Genomic DNA, 21,036 nt, shown 5'->3' on the forward strand with positions numbered 1-21,036 from the left:
GTTCCTCACCATAGTGACTAACGTTGGTCCTTAGTCCTCTTTCCTCCATACGTCCCTCCACCCACCCCCCAATAATACTGGTGTCATTAGGCAATGTTAAATATTGTCGACGCGTCAATGGGAACTGAGGTGTTGTGCCGGTGGGCGGAGACAGGGTAGCACATGCACCCAGGGCCGCACCCCCACGCGCCTCTAAATTTAAAGGGGAAGAAGGTTTTTTTTTCGGGTGAAAAAGGTTGTCTCCCGTCCATAGGAAGGGACGCCCATGCAGTATGGAGGAACCAAGACTTATGACTAAGAGTACGTTAGTCACTACGGTGAGTAATTTACAATTACTATAAATCGGGTGGCCTCCCAAATCTGTATCAGTTGTATTCTTAATCCCCTCTCCTTGCGAGACCCCAAGCACTTTTTGCTGGACTTTTGGACTTTTTTTCTTGTTCTTCTGACTGAGCGGAGTCCTTTTTCCCTCTCATTCATTCTTTTTTCTTTTACCATGGGAACTCTGTTCATTGTGTTTTTGCTTTATTTTATGGAGTCCTGCTTCCCCCCATACCTTTTTAAAGGCATCTGTGTGTCTGTTTTGTCGCACACAGCACCCTCTGTGCAGTATTGCTGGGAGCCCTTTGGGTTCTTGTTGGGGAGAATTCTCAAATGTGCTAATTCCCTCTACCTTAGAGACCCCCAGCAACTTTGCTGGATTTTGAGGACTTGATTTTTTTAACCTGGAAAGTGTGATACCCTACCCCCCCCCCCCCCCCCCCCCAACCCCCACACTCTCGTATTTTTGTGATTTTGAACACAGTTTCTTTTTGGTTGTGGAGTCTGACAAACTCCATAGGCATCATCTTTTACATTGTGTCACACAGCACCCTCAGTGCAGTGACGCACGCAAGTCTTTCAGATTTCGTTTGCAGCCAAGATAAAGCACCCATCGGTGCCATTGTTTCAAAACGGCCCCAGTCGTCTTCTTTCTCCATTTCTTTGTGGAAAGGTCCTCCTTGAGATTTACTCTGCGCGCAAAACCAGTTTTGGTCCCTTTGTTCATTTTGCCTTTGGCGGGATTCACGAGTGAAGCTGGGCTCTGGCTCCAGGGTAGCTGGCGGGGGCAGGAAGCGAGGGAGGTGCCTGAAACTTCCTGTGCTTGATCTCCTAGGAGACAGGAATGCACTCTTAGGTGATTGGCCAGCTGACTGTCCAGCAAGGATAGCCACCCTGCTGGGTGACTGACAGCTAGGCTGGAATGAATGGGAGAAACCTGCATAAAAGGCGAGGCTTTTTGGCTTGGAAGGCAGAGTCGACCACTGGACGAATGAACCGAAGAAGAACTTGAAGAGGACGCCTGCTGCAACTCCTGGACCGTTGGTTTTCCCGGTGAAGCCCTGCTGCTGTGCCGAAACTCCAAATTCATATCGACAGAGAAGCCCCTGCAAGGATGACTTCTCCCTTTGAGTTGGTGGGACCAATCAACTTCAAAGTAAGCCACCTGGACATCCTCTCGGAGCTGGTTGAAATTCCACTGCAGTTATTTCTGGAACCGAATAGCCAGGGAGAGGTACTCCAGATTGTGTGCATTGCTTTTAAGCTGGCCAAGAGTTCCAGTTGATGTAAAAATATATCCTGTGTGTTCCTGTCACTTTTGAATTCCACTTGCCTCGTATTCTGAAAGATGGTGTCATCCAACCTCCTAAACGGGGCGCAAGCTTTTCCTCAATCTCTGGCTTCCTATACGAGTCAGCGGGCTCAACAGAAGCAGGGAGATCTTTCCTCTGCTGCAATTGGCACCAACCCTCCACAGCGTCTCCTCGTCTGCCCGGGCTGTTATGGGCGATATTGCACCCTCTGCCTCGCGGCTCCCAGCAGCATCAGTCAAGCCAATGCAGCCACGGACCGCCGCCCGTACCCGCTGCAGCGATGCTCCTCACCTCCCTCTGCTGCCAGGAGCACCCCGTCACCTTTGTCTTGATACAGCGTCCCCCTGCCGCAGTAATCCACTCGTCCACTCGCGTCAAACTGCTCCCCTCAGACAGGGTCATATTCCGGCTGTCGTCCTCCACTTCGACAAAATGGTGCTTTTTGCCCCCTCGCCGATCGGAAGCACTGTGTATGCCCAGCATTACTTATGGGCACCTGACACCAAGCTCCCCAGGTAGTGTAGGCTCGCTGGGTCAAAAAGGAGTGAAGTTTGGTTTTTTTGGGGTAATACCCCACAGGCCACCAATTTAAGAGTTCTATTGACCAGATCAATTGACCAGTTACAAAACTGGTCAATAGATCTGCATGGCAAAGGAAATGCTCAGGAAAAGGAAGGCATGAGGAAAATACTCCAGAATAAAACACCTGTTCATAGCAAGGCCTCGGTTGAATTCCTGCAGCACAGATTACTATTTCGATCCCTCTTCTAGAGAAATGTTAGGGGTACTTTATTTGTGTTGAGTTCACGTGTAAAGCCCTGCTCCGTTGTGAATGTGTTTCTCTGCATTAACCTACGTTTTACTCTTGTGTGGGAAACTAACATGCGGTCTTAAGAGGTATAAGATTTTATCGAGTGACAAGACTGCTTTTGAATCTTTGTACTTATTGTGGAGAACTGTTGACACTTGATAGAATCTCCCGACGTAAGATGTATTCGGCTCTGCTGAGTAATCCAACATATTTACACCATGCTGGGAGCTCTGTCCACTTCTGATGATTCAAACTACAGTGTTTATATCGGTCCCTCAATTCCTCAGGCCCAGGAAAAATGGACACAGCCTTTGTGTAACACAAATCTGAAAGCATTTTGTCTCCCTTTGACCTCCCCCAAGTTCAGACACATGCAAGAAGATCTTTACTTCTCTGAAGAGGCTGGTGTGTTCCCATGGAGGGAAGCCAGGATCTGCCACAAAAGATGTGCATGCAGGGCATGGAAGAGCCATTCATACTCCCACGTGTCTTCTCCATGTTCTATTATCCTGGATTCGACTCTTGCCCCATTGGCTCCCTATGGTGGTGACCCTGTGTGCTGGGCACCCCTATTGACTCAAAAGTATCTTGACAGATTTGGGCTGAGTCACCCATCTAACCCGGAACATGCATAAGAAGTGTTGTTGGGGAGGGGGGTGTAGTCGCCTTCAAGGCTGTGGGCAGTTTCAAAGAGTAGATGAAGCACCCTCCCTGTACTGTCTTCTAGATGTGTGAGGGCACATCACCCTTGCTCGTTTTTTTAAAAAAAAAACTTTTTATTGGAGTATTTTTCATGAGTTACATCACCGCACTCTATACACACAAAACATGAATGACAACACCTTTTGTGCGAATTCTGTACATATTCCGGATCACCTGTCTGTTTGCATTGGATGCATAGAAGTGAAAAGAGCTGTCTCTCAGATGTCCTTTCTGCTCGGCTTTCCGTCTTTGTCCGGTAGATCGCTGTCACCGCAGTTCCCGCCCCCCCATACCCCAACGTGCCCTTAAACTTAACCTTAAACTCTCAACCCCCCCGTCCCCCTGTCGTCCTCCCCGAGACCTGCTCAATAGATACTCTTGGCCACCCGGGCCCTGGGATGTGGTTCCTAAAGAGGTTCTTCACTTAAGGGGGGTGGAGGGGGGCTCCCCCTCCGACTAGATGTAAGGTTCTAGTAGCTCCCTAAATCTGTCTCCCCTGTTGGGGCGAGGCCTTGATTGTCCATGGAAGGTGGGCTGCTCAAGGCTGCATGTCCTAGATAGAGTGGCGTCTAATTCTCTTCGAGATGGTGGGATTGGTGCTTTCCAGTGCGATACAAGTAATTTGCGTGCAGTGAATAATATGAGGTTGATGAATCTGCATGTTAAAGCGTCTGCATGCCATTCCGCCTCTCCTACCGCCAGGAGCATTGCACTGGAGCGGAGTCTAGATCTACCCCCTCCATGTTCGTGTTCTGACTATGTACTCTGTGCCTGTAGGGAGTTAGTGCTGGGCATGACCAGAGCACGTGATATGATATGGCATTTATTACGCGCCTATACACAAGTGTTTCAAGGCGCGACGAGGAAAGGGAGGGGTACAGAGGGAGGACAGACACCGATCCTACTAGGCCAGGTGTCATTCACATCGCGCAAGTGCGTGGGAAGGGGGCAGGAACAGTGCAGTACATGGGAATAGATAAAAACAATAAGTAACGGCCAGCAAGTGGCAAGTGCAGACATCAGGTGTCGAGGGCTGGTAGGGGGACTGTAGGGATACAGAAACAGTCCCCAAGTACGGGGGTTGCCAGGTGGGCAGTGCAGGTGTGTGACGCTGGCGGGGGAGGGACCTGGGCCCAAGATCAGAGGGTGTCCAGGTAGCCAGAGCAGTTCTGGTTACAGCCGGGAGGTCAGCAGAGCAGAGGAGAGGAGGAGAAAAAGCAGAAGCAAAGAGAAAGGTTTTGTGGTGCTTCCGGAACCGGAGATGGTTTTCCTTAAGTTTAAGGGAGGCAGGGAGGCTATTCCAGAGGGAGGCACCAGCCGAAGAGAGATCTACCACCAACTCGTTGCTTGCAGGAGTTGGAGTCGGATGAGCGGAGAGCTCGAGAAGGATGATATTTAGGGAGAGAAAGTTGAAGGCATTGTCCCATAGACCCTGTGTCATTGCAGCACCTCCAGCATATGGCCACTGGTTGGAGACCCATTTTATACAATTTATTTGCTGTATAATGGAGTCTGTGAAGAATTTTGAATTGTATTTCTCTGTTTTAGAGGCAGATGGAGACTTCCGGGATGGCCTGGAAGCAGGCGATCATGTTGGGGCTATTTATTGGGACCCCAAGGTCTTCTGTCCATAGTGTGGCTAGCGTTTGCATTCTAAGTTTGTTGTCTGGGAGTGCCATTGTGTAAAAAGTGCAGAGCCGTGGCGGGGCTTCTATGTTTTGTTCCATTTCCCTCTCGCACAATGAGGGGGCTGTAGGCGAGATTCTGAGGTTGTGTCTGTGTATTGTGGCCCAGATGGTATGGTAGCATAACAAATCCCCCTCCCCAAGTCCCAGAAGGCATTGCGCTTCTTGTAAGCCCACTTTGGCCCCATCCTCTAAAATAACTATGATCCGGACGTTCGCTCATTCGGTCGCCTGGTTCCTTTGTATCTCGTGCGTTTGTCCATATGCTAATACCAATCTGAGGCTGGCCCATGTGGGTGCTAAATTGGCTGTAGCCCACTGGGCTGTCCGGAGTTGTGCCATTGTAGGATGGTCAGGCCTATGATTGGGTGTGTTTTAAGTGTTAGCGGGAGTTTGTACTTTGGGGTTGCCATGATCTCTATGGGTGTAAGAGGGGTCATCGTGGCTAGTTCCATGTTTCGCCAGCTGGTCTCGTCATTCATATTTAGCCAGCGTTTCATCCAGCTCAATTGAGCCGCCTGGTAGTATACTGAAGTGACGGGGCCGCAAGTCCATCATTGTCTTTACATGCCTGAAGTACAGAGAGACGGACTCTGGCTTTTTTCCCTCACCAAATGAATTTGGTGATGGCTGTATCTAGGTCTCTGTACATGTTAGTGGATGGGCTGTTTGGCAGCATCATGGTGATCTAGATCAGCTCGGGGAAGGAATTCATTTTGCGGGGGTTGATCCTGCCTATCAGGGAGAGCGCCAGTGTGTCCCACCTCGCCAGGTCTGCCTTAATGTTGCATATGACAGGAGGGAAATTAAGGTCCCCTAGTTCCGCCACCGCAGTGCTTAAGAGTATCCCAAGATACTTTATGGATAGGGGTTGGAGAGTAAATGGCGCGACACCACCCGGGTCCCATGGCACAACTTGCCGTAATGTCATTACTTCAGATTTACTCCAGTTTACTTTATATCCCACCACCGGGCCAATGTTTTGCATGAGTGATTAGATGTATGGGAGGCTTGTTGCTGTTTTGCAGGTTTATATTAGTAGGTCATCTGCATATAGTGACACTATGTTCTTCTGCCCCTTGATGTATGCAAGCCCAGTTGGGATTTACGCGCATCTTGATGGCTAGGGGATCGATAGATAGGGCGTATAGCAGGGGTGATAGTGGCCAGCCCTGTCGTGTGCCCGATTGGAGGCAAACTCAGGGGAGGCAACCCCACTGGTGACAACCGAGGCAGTCAGACCCATGTACAAAAGTTTGATTAGATGTCCGAGGCGCGGGGTGAAGCCATATCTGGGCAGGACACGAAACATGAACTCCCACTGCACCTTTATCAAATGCCTTTTCCGCGTCAACGGCTATTATGGCATCTTGGGGAACCCTGTCGCCCGTGGGGATGTGAAAAAGCCTGCGTATGTTGTTGCTGAAATGGCGCCCTTTAACAAAGCCTGTTTGGTCCTTATGTATTAGTTGAGGGAGAGTGCTTTCTAATCTATGTGGAAGGCATTTTGCCAATATTTTGGCATCCGATTTTATTAGAGAGATCGGCCTATATGAGCCACTTGCTTCTGGGTCCCTCCCTCCCTCCCTCCCTCTCTCTCTTATGGAACACTATGTTGGTGGCCAGCATCGATTTGGGTAGTTGTTTCTGGGTGAGGGCTTCTTTAAAGACAGCTTCCAGTTTTGAGGCTATTTTTTCTACTATACATTTATAAACATCGATTGGGATCCCATCGGGTCCTGTGGCTTTCCTGGGGGAAAGAGATGGGATTGTCTGAGTTATTTCAGCTTTAGTGATATAAGAGTCCATGTCGTTGGCCTGTGCTGTTGTAATTTTGGGGATGGGAATTGAGTTTTAAAAGGTTTCCATGGCCAGGGGTGTGTATGAATCAGTTGCTGTGTATAATTCTTGATAAAATTTTCCAAATCTCACATTGATTGCCTCGTCCCCCACTATTGTGTTATTTGCTTTGTTCTTGATAGCTGTAATTAATTGGGCGGCTTGCCGTTTTTTTCAGTGCTAGTGCCATCAGGTGTAGTGGCCTGTCATTTTCTATATAGTATCTTTGCAACCAGTTTGTGTAAGATTTTTGTGCCTGATCCGTGGTAATTTGTCTAATCTCTGTCCTCCGTTTCCTGAGTTGGTATAGCAGTTGTTCGCCCGGGACACTTTGTGGCATGCATCTACCATCTTGAGTTACGCTGTAAGGCAGGCCTCCCTCTCTCTCCACTGCCTCAGTTTATGTGACCATCGTGATATGCCTTGAATGCGTCCCAGCACCTGTATGGATTGAACCCCGGTGTGTCGTTGTCCCAAAATCCTCAATGCCGTCACGTATATGTTCGATAAAGGTTCGGCTGTTGTAGGACACAAAGGTTTAAGCGCTAAACCAGGGTTTTCCGGGCGGTGTCAGGTAGTGAGATTTGTAGCGTGACTGAGGTGTGGTCGGAAATACATAACCCTTACTTGTGAGGTGAGCCCCTGATGTCGCCAACCTTTTGCTTTCCAGATGTTTTAGGATACAAATCACATCAGCCCTTGTTAGGGAGAATTCTCTGTTTAGGCTGAATTTCCTAACCTAGTGAGTCCCCCAGCAGCTTTGCTGGATTTTTGGGGTTTATTTTTTTCTCCTGCCAAGAGTGAGACTCTTTTACCCTCACTCTTGGACATGATTTGAGTGTGTTTCTTTGAATCTAGATGTGCTTAATGGGCTACGGGGTCTTTTACCCCATAGGGCTTCATGTGTTTTTGTGATGTGTGTTACACAGCACCCTCAGTGCAGTAACACAGGGGTGTCATAGTGACCCCCCAGTATAGACTCCATACCCTGGGACTGACTACTGTCTCCCAGGGCATGTAAAGTCACCATTGACTTTACTAGTCTTAAATTCTGAACAGAACCAGTACAAACCATCATATTGTGGACGTACTGGCTGGGGCAATTCAATTGCCCCGGGCTCTGTTAGTCGAGGGGGCACGTCTCCGTCCCCCCTGATAGAGTTTTGGCTGGTGGCAGTGGATACTACTTTTTATATTCAACCGCGAATATTTTCCTATGGGATTTCCCATTGTTTTAGGCTACTATCTTTAATTATTTACGGTAGCCTCGAACATACCGCCGGTTTATTTAATTAATATTAATTCTCCGGTTGGTATTTTTTGCCAAAACTTGATTCTAAAATGGCGTTTGTGTTCTCTTCTGTGACTCCAACCCAAGTCGAGCCCTTTGTTGCACTTTTTGGCGGGCTTCTCCACAGAAGCCCTCCAAAGTGGTGCCACTCTGTCTGGGGTACTAAGGAGGGGTGGAGGGGGATTTAGGCACCCTGGACTGAGTTGCCTAGGCAACTCAAGTCGCACTCCGTCCTGATTGGCCCAAGTGGTGAGGACTGGAACTTCAGAAGTCGCCACAGGACCTAAGAATCCGACGAGGGAGAAGCTGAGCCGACCTGCCACGACGCCACCACCGGTAGAGCCCTGCTGGACCGTCTCACCACTTTTCCCAACGACAGAGGAGATCTCCCGCCGGAGAGTCTTCTTCCTTTGACTGGTGGGAATAACCAGTTTCACCGTCTTTTCGCCTTCCCGACGTACCTCGTGGCCGCCTTGCCTGTGCCAAGCACCCCGGCAACCGGGATACCATGTTTTACCACGACCGCGAACAAAGGTACCACCTTTAACCGGAAAACTCTGCGACTGGTTTCTTCCCTGGTAGTGCAACGACCTTCATCTTTCCTCCAAGTCGAGATCTTCTCTTCCCCTGGACGACGACGTGACTTGCACCCACTGCCAGGAACAACTGCCACCGCTGGAGGATCCTTCGCACTTAAGATACCGTGTCCCGCCTGGCTTCCCTTGCTACCGACTGTACGGGGTAGATTTAGCTCCCGGCTTTCGAACCTGGGTTAGCCTGGGGCACCCTGGCTAAACTTTCCTAAAGTCTCTCAACTCTTTTTTGAACCCTCTGCAAGACTTTCTAAGCCTAGTGTAACTGTGTGATCTTGGGCGCATTTGTGCTCTGCTCTCTCTAAGAGTGGGCCCAGCCTTTGGACTTTGGCTCACCAGTGACTTTTGCTCTTCTGCCTTGCTAACAGTGTTCCTGAACCTTAGAGTGGTGTACCTTTTCCATATTCTGTCTTTTCCCCTCCCTTTAGTGCCATCTAGTTAAGCGCTCACCTCTGTATGAAAATAAGTGGTGTTTGACTGTGACTTATCTGATAGGGAAAAAGGGGTGTATATATTACAATAGTAACTGTGTTTAGAATATTTTACAATAAGAGTGCTGGAGTGTTTCAAGTGTGTTTTTAAATAAATAATTATATACTTTGATACCAAAGCTCTGGTCAGTGTTTGCTTGTATTGGTGTGTCTGAGTGCCTATTGTGTATACTTTGCATACTGCCTAACTCTTCTTGAGAGAAGTCTGACTGCTCAGCCACAGCAGGTAAATCTGGGTGGTACATACTGCTACCACCTGTAGTCCTAAATCTTTTGCAGTGTTCCCTAAGGGAGCTGCACAGGTTTCTGCCTAACAGCCCTCCCAGAGTAGTCAATGCTGAGCGATTGTGGGAGTTTTAATTCCAATCGTCTGCAGAGCCACAGGTTGCAGACCCCCTGCTCTAGACTGTATACATGTCTGAAACCGCTGCTTTTCCTGTTCAAACTATGGTCCTCATACCAAAGCCCCACCTTCACGTTTCCAGGGAGCTCTGTTAGTTGACTTGATGTGCCAGGATGAGGATACCACATGCAAATGCTGCCAATATCTCACTTGAAGTGCCTTTTTTCTCATATCCTTTGGTATGTGCCAACACCTTGGTGATGTCCTTGCTGGGCCACCCTCTACTTCACCCTTGGGCTGGTTGTACCTTAACGTTTGAACAAAGCTTTGGGACAGAGGCTTCCAGCACTGTTTTATTTTTTCGGTTTTCAACCTTTTTATGACACCTCCCTTCTGTTCTTCCAATATAGTGCTTTAAAACTGCCTCTGGGTGATGGTAGGTTCAATAAAAGCAATGAAACACAAAAACGTACAACAGCAACTAAAATGCACTTTAAGCCCAACTCAGACTTCACCCCTTGATTGGGATTAGACCCTTTCTTGCAGCTGAATTAACAATTCGCGATTACCAGTTCAAAATCCCTCTTTAGAGCTCTGCACTGACCATGAAAACCAACACCTCTCTAAATTCAAATTGTACTGTAGACAGATTGGCCATTGAGCTGGCCTAAAGAATTTCTGCATTGAGACTATTTTTCTTAGGCTTCTCCTTGTGATAACATTGGGCCTTACTCATTTGTATGTCAGATTTGGGAAGAATATATTCCTTTTCACAAGGAGTCCTAGTTCATCAGACATCTGTTTTATTTGTCTGTATAACATTGTTTACTGGTGAAAGTTACTTAATTCCTATGGATATTGAAAGTAACAGAACTTGCCAAAATGTTACATTTTATTTCTATGTGATGTGCTTTAACTTGGCTTTGTTTGCTGATGTGAATGTGACCACAGTTCCTCTAGTGAGTTCAGACTCTGAGGCGCCTCAGCTGCGGTTCTTTGGGAAGTTACTTCTGGCAGCAGATTTATACCTTGGCATGTTCTCTTCTATATTGACTGATGCCATTCCCCGCTACTCCATTTTGTTGGAACAGCGTAGAGGGAATTTGTGAGCCAGTGACAATGTCACCATGGACTTGCCTATAAGAGACAATTGTATCCTCTAATACAATTGTTGGCATTTCCAATCTTGTGGCACAGGTTTGTAATTGTGAAATGTTTAAACTTGTTTTTATATAGCATGTCTTTTTCTCCGCCACAGGAACACGTCTTCTGGGTTGTTTCCCTAAACACCCTTTTTATACTCGTGTTTGGTATGTATAGATTTTAATACTTTGCTTTCTAGAAACCTTACCTAAATGTCATTGTAAAAGGCTTGTAGTCAAAGAAAACGGTTGCTAAATAAGCATTTATAGCCTGTGCTAAGGAAAGCTTTAACCTACATTATAATTGTGTTCATCTTTGCAGCTTGTGGTTCACTGAATTCCAGTTCCTTAGCTTTGGTTTCTATGCTTGTATAAAGGAACAAGTATAGTAATCATTCAAACATTCTCAGTTGAAGATTATTTAGTAATTTGATAGTGGACATCAGCCCCTTACATCACCCCACAGACCTGTAGACTTGTCAAGAACTGTAATGGCATCCTTTAGTCTAAACCCCCTGCTCAATTTGGGGCGTTCCACAGCCTACTCGCACAATGTATGGTTCCCCATAGGTGCTGTGGGTTGGGTGACAAGGAGTTCAATGTCTTTACTTACTGGACCTGTGCTGATACATCACGGTTTTATTGGAAAGCCTGCATGGACTAGTGTCCTATTTTTCACCTCTGATGGCTTCTAGTGTCAATAGAGTTGTGTAATAGGGGAAGGCCCGATTTTGAGTGAAGGGTGATTAGACTAATGACTGGGATGTAAATAACTGGCCACTAACGTTTGGGAATCTAGCTGTGTTTAGCATTGCAGTTATCTGCTCAACTGTGTCTCAAACCTAGTTGTACTTAGGACTCCGCTCAATTGTTCGGTTAGGCGTGGGCCTTTCTCCCACTATTCAGGACTCTCAAATCTAGCTCTGTTTAGCATTGCAGTCATCTGTTCAACTGTGTTTCAAACTTACTTGTGTTTGGTACTGCACCCATTTGCTCTGTCGGGCGTGGGCCTCTCTCCCACTATACAGGTATCTCAAGTCTAGCTTTGATTACTACCGCACCCATTTGCTCTGTCGGGCGTGGGCATCTCTCCCACTATACAGAACTCTCAGATTTGGCTGTGTTTAGCATTGCAGTCAATTTCTCCACTGTGGTTCAAACGTAGCTGTGTTTAGTGCTGCACCCATTTGCTGTGTCGGGCACGGGCTCTTTCCCACTGTACACATCTCAAGTCTAGCTGAGCCCTATTTCAAACTGCATGGTCTGCTAGTCAAATTGTATTGTTAGCTATAGGCCTCTCTCCTGTGATAGTGATCACTGGCTGATTATTGTGGAGTAACGGGATGAATATGGGGTTGCACCCCATGAAATGACACAGTGACTGTCATTTACTCCCATTAGAATTCTGTTGCTACTAGCTATACCCCTCCTAAACACCACATAGTTGGCCCACTGCAGTGAACCTCTTCCAGAGAGACCCACATTAAGGTCAGCCTCTGAAATACCTAAAGATATAACCAGAACCAACCTCCCCTACCTTACTCGAAACAGCGACTGAACCAAGCAAGCAATATCCGCTGACAAGATCACCCACAGAAAAACCCAAACCTGGACCGGACAAATCCTTACACCCAGTACTACACCACAAGACAGCCGGACCAAAACCAAACCAACTTTGCACCAACAAAAACTCTCAAGCTCAAAATGCTGCGCAAACGACCTGGACTGAAGGAAAGAGAGCAGAAAGAACAAACACAACTGAACACCACGAAGACTTACAACTGCAGAACACACTCCGACAGACAGCAACAACTACCGAACCAACGCCGAGAGAAGAGAGAAATCCCTCTACTTAACTCCATACCTCGCAAATAACCGATCACCAGAACGAACCAACCCAAAGCACAAATCAACGACAGCAGACCACCAAACACAACCACGCCGAAGAACAGGTGGCACTACCACCTGACACCCACAACTTTTTGAAGAAGAACCTGATGAAAACAAAAACCCAAGACTGAACCTAGAAGAACATTTCGACGACAGACGCACCTGTACCAAAACCTCAACTAGAGATCGACTCGGAAGAAACACTGATCAGGAGACAACCCAGACAATAAAGCCCAAACCAAACTACACCCTTAAACTCCACTGCAACCTAATAAACGCAAGATCCATGCAAGATCCATGTCAAAACACTCAACAGAGATCTTTGACCTTGTCTGTGACAACAGCATCAACATCCTATTCATTACAGAAACGTGGCTGGATGACAATTACAAAATCACACTCCAAAGCTGCCTCCCAACCAACTTCAAATGCCTTCAGGTAAACAGGAAAAATAAAAAAGGAGGAGGCCTTGCAATAGCATTCAAAGGACACCTGAAAATGAAAACGAAAATAAAAACAGACAAACCTCTCAACATCATCAACTGCGAAACCATCGTCCTACACCTATCAGAGAACCCAAAAACCAACATCACATTCATTCTGGTGTACAGACCACGGACATACGATACAACCTTCGTCGATAATTTCATAGAAGCCATCACCAACATAGCCATCAAGCACAAACATCTAATTATCCTGGGGGACTTCAACATCTGGCTTGAAGAAAGAAATGCCAACTCCCAAAAATCACTAATTGGACAGCTTAGAACCATGAAACTACAAAAGCTGGTCAAAGGGGCAACACACTCGGCAGGACACACCCTTGATGCAATCTTCGCCAAGGAAAAATGTATCACCACGGCACCACTGATACAAATACTCTGGAGCGACCATCTCATCATCCCATTTGTGATGAAACTACCAAAAGTCCGCATCCAGCGCCCCAAGCTCACAACCATCACAAAAAGAAACTGGAAAACCGTCAAAGCAAGTATCCTCTTTGAACAACTGGAAATGACCAAACCCTCAACTGCAGAACTAGAGCTGACTGACCTAGATGGGAAAGCTGAGTTATTGCATAAATGGATTGCTGGCACAATTGGAAATATTGCCCCGGAAAAACCATTCATCCCGTCAAAAAAAAGGGCAACGGCAAAATGGTTCACCCCACTACTAAGCACCATGAAAAAGGACAAGAAGAAGATGGAACTGGAATGGAGGAAAGAATACAACCTAGACAAGAAAAAAGTTTTCCAAAAACAAATCCGCGCATACAAGAAGGAAATACAAAAGGCTAAGAGAAGGCATTATGATGACAGAATCACCAATGCCACAAACTCATAAAAAGAAATGTTCAACATCATTAAAGAAATGAGAAACCCACCTGGCTGTGATAACTCTCCAACCCTCTCAGAGAAACTTTGCAACGACTTGGCAGACCACTTCAAGAACAAAATCAACAACATCCGACACATAAAAAATAGACCAACCATAACATTCAACCAACCAGACCTAACACAGAGCCACAGCATAAACTCCAAAACGTTCCTGAAATATCAGCAGAGGCATTCGTCTTGCTGGTTAAACACAGCAAGAAAGCAGGAAAACCCATGGACTCCTCTCCCCCCCCCCCCCCCCGACATCTACAAATCAATCCTCGCACAAGGAACACTGTCAGAATACTACAGAAAATCCTAAATCTCTCACTCGCAACAGGAACTGTGCCTAGATCCTTCAAATCAGCAAATATCACATCGCTTTTAAAAAACACAAGTGGCGACATGGAAGACCTCTTCAACTACAGACCAATTTCAAACATTTCCTACCTGGCAAAACTCCTTGAAACTTGCGTATACAAATGAACCCAAGACCATGTAGAAAAACACCACCTGCTAGACCAAGCACAAGTCGGTTTCAGACCCGCAAGAGGAACAGAAACAGTACTACTATCCATCTGGGACGACCTAAAAACAAACGCAGACTCCAACACAACCTCAGCTCTGATTCTGCTCGACCTCTCCGCAGCCTTCGACACAGTTAGCCATGACACCCTAACCAAAAGACTGGAAGACATATGCATATCGGACACGGCACTACTCTGGATTAAATACATTCCTAGCAGATAGAACAGAAACTGTATGGATAAAACCATACAAATCCACCCCACGAGTTTACGACTGTGGAGTACCACAAGGGTCCTCACTATCACCACTGTTCTTCAACATCTACCAGACTCCAGTAATCAGAATCTTCAAAAAATACAAAATTACATGCTACAACTACGCAGACGACACTCAAATCATCTACAAAATCGAAGACACTCAAGCCGATCATGCAACCCTAATCGAATGTCTAAAAGAAGTCTTCAACTGGATGAATGCCAACAATTTGAAAATCAACCCAGGAAAGACAGAAATCATAATTATATCGAAAAACCAAGAAAACGGCTACATTCCATGGCCAACGGAAATGGGAACCACACCAACACCATCTAAGGTAGTAAAAAATCTAGGAGTGCTGATGGAAAACACCCTAACCTTGGAACCACAAATAAATGCAATAATCAAGAAATGCTTCTCTTCCTCCTTCACACAAAAAGAAGAATCTTACCTTTCCTCTCCTTCACCCACAAAACACTCATAATCGTCTCCCTCATCATGTCAAGAGTCGACTACGCAAACAGCCTCTATCTTGGGTTGCCAGAATACCTCCTGAAGAAACTACAACGCATCCAAAATACAGCAGCCAGACTCCTCCTCACACTATCCAGAAGAGACCACATCTCTCCAGCACTAAAAACACTGTATTTGCTCCCAGTCAAACATCGCATCACCTTCAAAACAATGTGCATAACACAGGGCAATCAGCGGACAGTGAGCTGAATTCCTACAAAAGAAAATAACAATCTACAAGCCAACGATACTCCTCAGATCAAGCAACAAAATCCTCCTGGAACAAACCATACCTTAAGAAAAAACTAGGGGGCTCCTCCTCCCATCTAGCTGCAAAAACCTGGAACAACACCCCGAAAGAAATGAGAAACACCAAAGACCACCTACAATACAGAAAACTACTAAAAATCTGGCTCTTCAACATCACAAATTCAAATTGAAAAAACTAAACACTCAAACGGGAAACACAAATAACAGGATAACAGAATCTAGGATGACACTAACAAACATACAGAACCGACTAAGGTAAACTCCTACTATAACTAGAGAGACGATGCTAGGTCGAATAGGACACAAGCGACACCCCATGAGGACAGAATCAGCATCCCTAGCCAACTCCAGCCAACAACCTCACCCGTTCCATAATCGCTGCTAGGTATCATATTTGAATAGAGTTGTGTGAATGTTAGCAGGTGCCACACTTGAACTAAGTTCTGGACCGGCATGGGCCGAGCCCGGATGTGGTTGTGAATGATGACAGGCGCCGTGCCTGGACGTGAATGCAAGCGTTGGCATGTGCCATGCCTCTAAAGGGCACGATGACTTCTGACCAAAAAACACCCCAAGCCCAGCCAACGGAGTTAACCGGGTTGTGGCTGCCAGCAGCATATCACTGCTCTCTTGCACTTTTCCATCTTATTCCCACTAACTCGCCCCACCCCCCTTTCCTTTTTTCAGAGTCGCCAGAGCGCCAGGGTACCACTCCGGTGGTGATAGTGTGCGGTACAAACATCCTTTAACATTAACATTAACATAACGACAGCTACCTTACTGAGAAGAGTTGGGCTGGTAACTGGGTTCACTTGGTTTCCGGTGAGTGGAATACAGAGTATGCCTCGGCACTCGAGGGCTTTCGATTGAAATGCATCGGTTTTCCCCCTTAGCTGGGGCGCCCCTCAATGTACAATGTAGACAAGGATTGAGAGTTGTATGTGTTTGATATGTTTTTCTAAAGTCCAACTGGTGTGGGACTTCATAAGACTTATCTCTTGGTATTAGAGACCCAACTCTTAATATAGGCATGTACTACACAAGTCAGTAGAGTGGCTGGGCAGCCAGGCTTATCTTAGGAGGGAGTTATGTGAGCTGTAGAGCAGTACAAAGAAATCAGTACATACATAGACCCAAGAAAGAATTTGCTTAAAGTTATAATAAAATATGTATTCATGTATACAAAAGGTACACAAGCTTATCTAAAATGCAACAACTAACAATAGCATTCAATTAGAAATGAAATTAATTCATATAAATAATGCAGGTGGGTAACTTTTTCTATGCTTTACATATCCAGCACACAGAGTGGCATCAGGTAAGGTCAGTAACAGCACTTATATTTATCACCTTTGCAATATTGAGTTTAGGAGGGAAAGTTTAAGGTTAGGCAGAGCCCAGCTAGCAACTGTTACTAACAAGTACACTCTCCCAGAGGGATATAGGCAGTCTGTTTACTAACTCTAAAAGTGTTTACAATTAAAGTCTAGGGAGGAACCAGCATTGCCAAAGCCAGTAGAATCAAGAAGATGGGCCTTTGGGAAACCAGCATAGCCAATGTGAAATGGACAGTTTCAGTTCTGATGAAGATCTTCAGAGGAAAAGTTAGTTAAACAGTCAGTGATTCATGAAGAAAACACAGGGGCTCAAGGGGAGCCTTCCTGATAGCACACAGGCTGTTAGGTCAACTCTCACTTGAAGAGAACATCACTTCCCAAGCCAGGAAACACCGGAAATGGCACAAGCTTATTACAACCCAAGCCCCACAGTACCTTGAAAATGAAGAAGAAATTGTAGCTGGCTTCCTTCCAGGTGCAACGTTGCAGACCACGATTCATGCTCCTTGGTCATGGTGATGAAAAGGGGGACCTCTGGCAGGCTTCTGCAGCAGCACACAAGAGGAGAGGGCAGCAGCAATGGATTCAGCTCACTTCAGCGGCTTTGTGGTTTTGGCGCCTTGTTCCTCAGCGCCAAGAAGAAACGAATGTCGCCAGAAGGATTCTCTTTGATTACTCTGTCCTCAACTCGGTTGACTGGACTTTTGGTGAAGAATTCCTGCCCCTGGAGGTCCACAGGGATGCCTGCAAAATTTCAGCCGGATTCGATCTTCGGAAGACGATGCACTCGATAATGGTCCAGGTACCTTGGATATTGATGTTCTGCAGCCCAGGAAAGTTCCAGGATGTCGGCGGATGGCCCAAAATGAAGTAGGTTTTCAGGCTAGTTGGTCCCACCATCCTAAGGGAGGAAGTTGTCCTTGCCAGGTCTTCCCTGTCAATTTGAAAACTGCTTCAGCACAGCTGGAGGGCATCACCGGTTCTGCTATGGTCCTGGAAGGGGCTGCTGGCGTGTCTGCTAGTCTTCTGCTTCGGAATCCTTGTTCCATTGTTTGACTATGCCTGTGGTCCCAAAATCCTCGCCTTATATGCTGGAACCCATTCATTCACACTCATGGAGCTATCAATGACCTGGGGGTTGGCTGTCCTCCAGGACAGCCAGCCGCCTAGTTAGAACTGGTTTCAGCCAGGCACACCTACAGACAAAGTACCGTGACGTTTTAGGCTCCTGCCTCACTTCCTGCCTTCCCAGACACATTGGAGCCTGGGTGGACTTCGGGGTTGAAGCCCGCCAAAGGCAAAATTCACAAAGGACTAAAATCTACTCTAAAGGATAGAAGAAAAGCCCAGAAGGAACTGACAAACGCATAATGACGAAAAAAAAGACGGGCCATTTTGAGAAAATGGTCACCCATGGGTGTTGTACTGCAGCTGAGAAATCAGCCTGCTAGTAACCTTTACAAAAGGTACTAAATAGTAACCACTGCCACCACCAATTTAAATTAGTCAGTGTAACAAAAGGTTACATGTGGAGTGGGAGAAGGAGTTGCAATGTAATCCACAGCACCTCACTTTAGTGTGTGCTGGACCCACAAAAGAAAAGGTAAGTAAGATAACTTTTATCTTACTATTTTTGGAAACTAGTAGTTTTCACAAGAAAATGAATTTAAACATAAAGAGAAGTCCACAGAGGGTGCTAGGTGCCACCAAGCAAAAAGCAGATGCCTGTATTAAACCTAGGGAGCTTACCAGACTCCCTTAAACAGTAAGAATAAAAATCCCAGTCAAGAGAAAAAGAATGAGTGAGGGGTTAAAGGTGCCACTCACTCAGGAGATTAAAATAAAAAAAGTCCAGAGTCCAGCAAAAGTGCTGGGGGTTTCTAAGGGGAAAGGGAATTAGCACCAACTGAAAATTCCTCCTTACTCGCATCCCTCCCCTCCCCCAACTAAGGGACAGGAGGATTTTATCTCTTGTTCCAGTCGCTCATACTTCTTTGAGAGACCATCCGCATTCTGATGATTGGTTCCTGACCTATGCTCAATGGTACAATCAAACCCTTGGAGGCTGATAGACCATCTGAGCAGTTTAGGATTTTCCCACTTCATTTGCATTAACCATCTCAAGGGTTGGTGGTCTGTCTGAATAAGGAAAGTAGACTCATACAAGTATGGTATAAACTTCTTCAAAGACCACATAATGGCAAAACATTCTCGTTCTATGGTTGCCCACCTTGTTTCTCGGTCCTTCAGTTTCCTACTGATGAAGCAAATGGGGTGTTACCTGCCTTGCTCATCCAGTTGACACAAGACTGCCCCTATTCCTTTGTTACATGCATCTGTTTGCAAAATAAAGGCTTGGGTGTAATCAGAATCTCTTAGTACTGCAGCTTTGCAGAGGGCATCTTTCAACCCTTTAAATGCCTTGTCACACTCTTCATTCCATCTCCTTTTCTTTGGATACTTGGTGAAGAGATGACATTCAGTGGAGAAGCTATGGACCCATAGTTCTGTATAAAGTTACGGTAGTACCCAGTGAGACCTAGGAAGTGAAACGGGCATGGTGACAAGAGAGACACAAACTCAAAGTTAGATTTAAAAAACCATTATTGAATGTTTCAGGGTGGTGTAATACCTAACTGGCCCGAACTCTAAAGGAATATTTCCCTGAAATGATGCTTCTAAGGGCTGTCGATGTCTTAAAGTCCAAATAAAGTGTCTGTCTGTGTCTAAACCTATGCTTGTTCTCCCTCTATGCAAAAATGTATAAGGGTTTCTAGGTTCAAAATACAAAAGTGTTCAACTAAAAATAGGAAAACCAGGGTTCGTTTTCGGTGGCCTTCCGGCCTAGCGTGATTTCAGGCTCAAAAAATAAGTTTAGATAACAGGGGTGCTTGTAGGAACTTCACCAGAGGGTCCTCACAGCAGTCTCTGCGTCTCACTAGTTTGGGGTTCCCTTCCCCAAGCTTCAATTCTTCAAATGTAACATAAAGCAATTTAACACTGCTCTCTTTATCACTCCGTTCCCTTCCCTAAGTTTTATGCTCTCAAATGGCTCTGCCCAACAGTTACTCTATGATAGGCTTCTCGGGGTTCCCTTCCCCAAGTCTCCAGCTTCTCAGGTATTACAAAACATTTTTCTTTGTCAGGATATGCTTTAAACAAAAGTCTTTCATGAGGGTAGTGTCAGACTTTTGGGAACAAAGCAAGTCTTTTAAAGTCCAAACCGCAACACTAGCTAAAAGGCAGTTTGTACGGTTTAAAGTCTTGCAAAGCAGCAGAAATCAAAAGTTCATGTGGCTACTTTCTAGTTTCTAGGAAGGAAGATATAAGAAGGTTTAACCAGCGTTGGAGACCCTGTTAATGGAATCTAAGGGGACACAAGCAGCGGCTTGAGTCGGAGTTAAGAGGGGGTTGCCCTGGACACCGCTACGTGCACTCCAAAGCTCAGCAGCGACTTTCTGGAATCGGGTAAGCCATGCTTCCCCCCCCCCCCTGGTACCCTCTCCCCCCAAAGGTACCTTTGGCGAGAAGATCATTTTGTGGTGGATGCTTCGCAACGTTGCAGTTCTGGACCCAACCTCTGGATTCCTTGGTCTGATGACTGAAGGCAGGACAATGGACAGGATCTCTTGGCAGCATTCTCGAGGGAGGATCTCTAGCTCAACTTTCAGCAACTTCTCTGGTCAGTCTGTGGTTTTGGCACCTTTTCTGCAGCACCAAAAAAGAACGCGATTCAACCGGTCAATCTTTATCGCTTCCTGCCATCTTGCACTCTGAAGAGGGGGTCTGGGCGAGTTGGATCGGATCTCTGGATTGTCCTTGAGGACACAGCAAATATTTGGACGGATTCGACCTTTCCATGATGATGCACTCGAAATGGACAGCTGGTCTCCTGGTATTGGTGTTCAGCAGCTCTGGAAACTCACAGGACCTCAGGAGATAGCTCAAATCAAAGTACGCCTTGGGACTGGTTGTTCCTAGTAGCCAAAGGGAAGGAGGCGTCCTCTTCGGAGCTCCTCTGTCGCACAGAAAACAGGGGGTCAGGACAGCAGTGATCGCTTCGTGCTGTTTCAAAGAGTCTGCAGGTGTTTATGGTTGACTTCTTCCTTTACTTCAGCTTCCAGTGGTCGACTTGTTTTTCACTCCAGGAGCCCCATTTTTATACAGTTACAGCACACACTCCTCTGCCATCTCTCTCAGCAATTTACAGGAAGGGATGTTTGCTGTCCAATCAGGACAGCCAGAGCCCCAGTGGGAGCTGGTTCTATTCAGGCACTCTGGCAGACAAATGACATGGGGATGGAAAACTCCTCCCCCACTTCTTGCCTGCCCAGAC

At 46.4% G+C, this 21,036-nt stretch overlaps 1 protein-coding gene across 1 annotated transcript in view; it reads left to right on the top strand.

Moving 5' to 3' along the window:
- Nucleotides 1-21,036, top strand: part of MARCHF6 (membrane associated ring-CH-type finger 6) — a 2,224,824-nt gene that overhangs the window by 532,838 nt on the left and 1,670,950 nt on the right. The window contains exon 10 of the mRNA XM_069613753.1: nucleotides 10,648-10,699. Within this exon, the coding sequence (XP_069469854.1) occupies nucleotides 10,648-10,699 (52 nt within the window). The remainder of the gene's footprint in view (nucleotides 1-10,647; nucleotides 10,700-21,036) is intronic.

Source organism: Ambystoma mexicanum, chromosome 5p (assembly GCF_040938575.1).
Source record: "Ambystoma mexicanum isolate Mex_15411 chromosome 5p, UKY_AmexF1_1, whole genome shotgun sequence".
Classification (NCBI taxonomy): Eukaryota; Metazoa; Chordata; class Amphibia; order Caudata; family Ambystomatidae; genus Ambystoma; species Ambystoma mexicanum.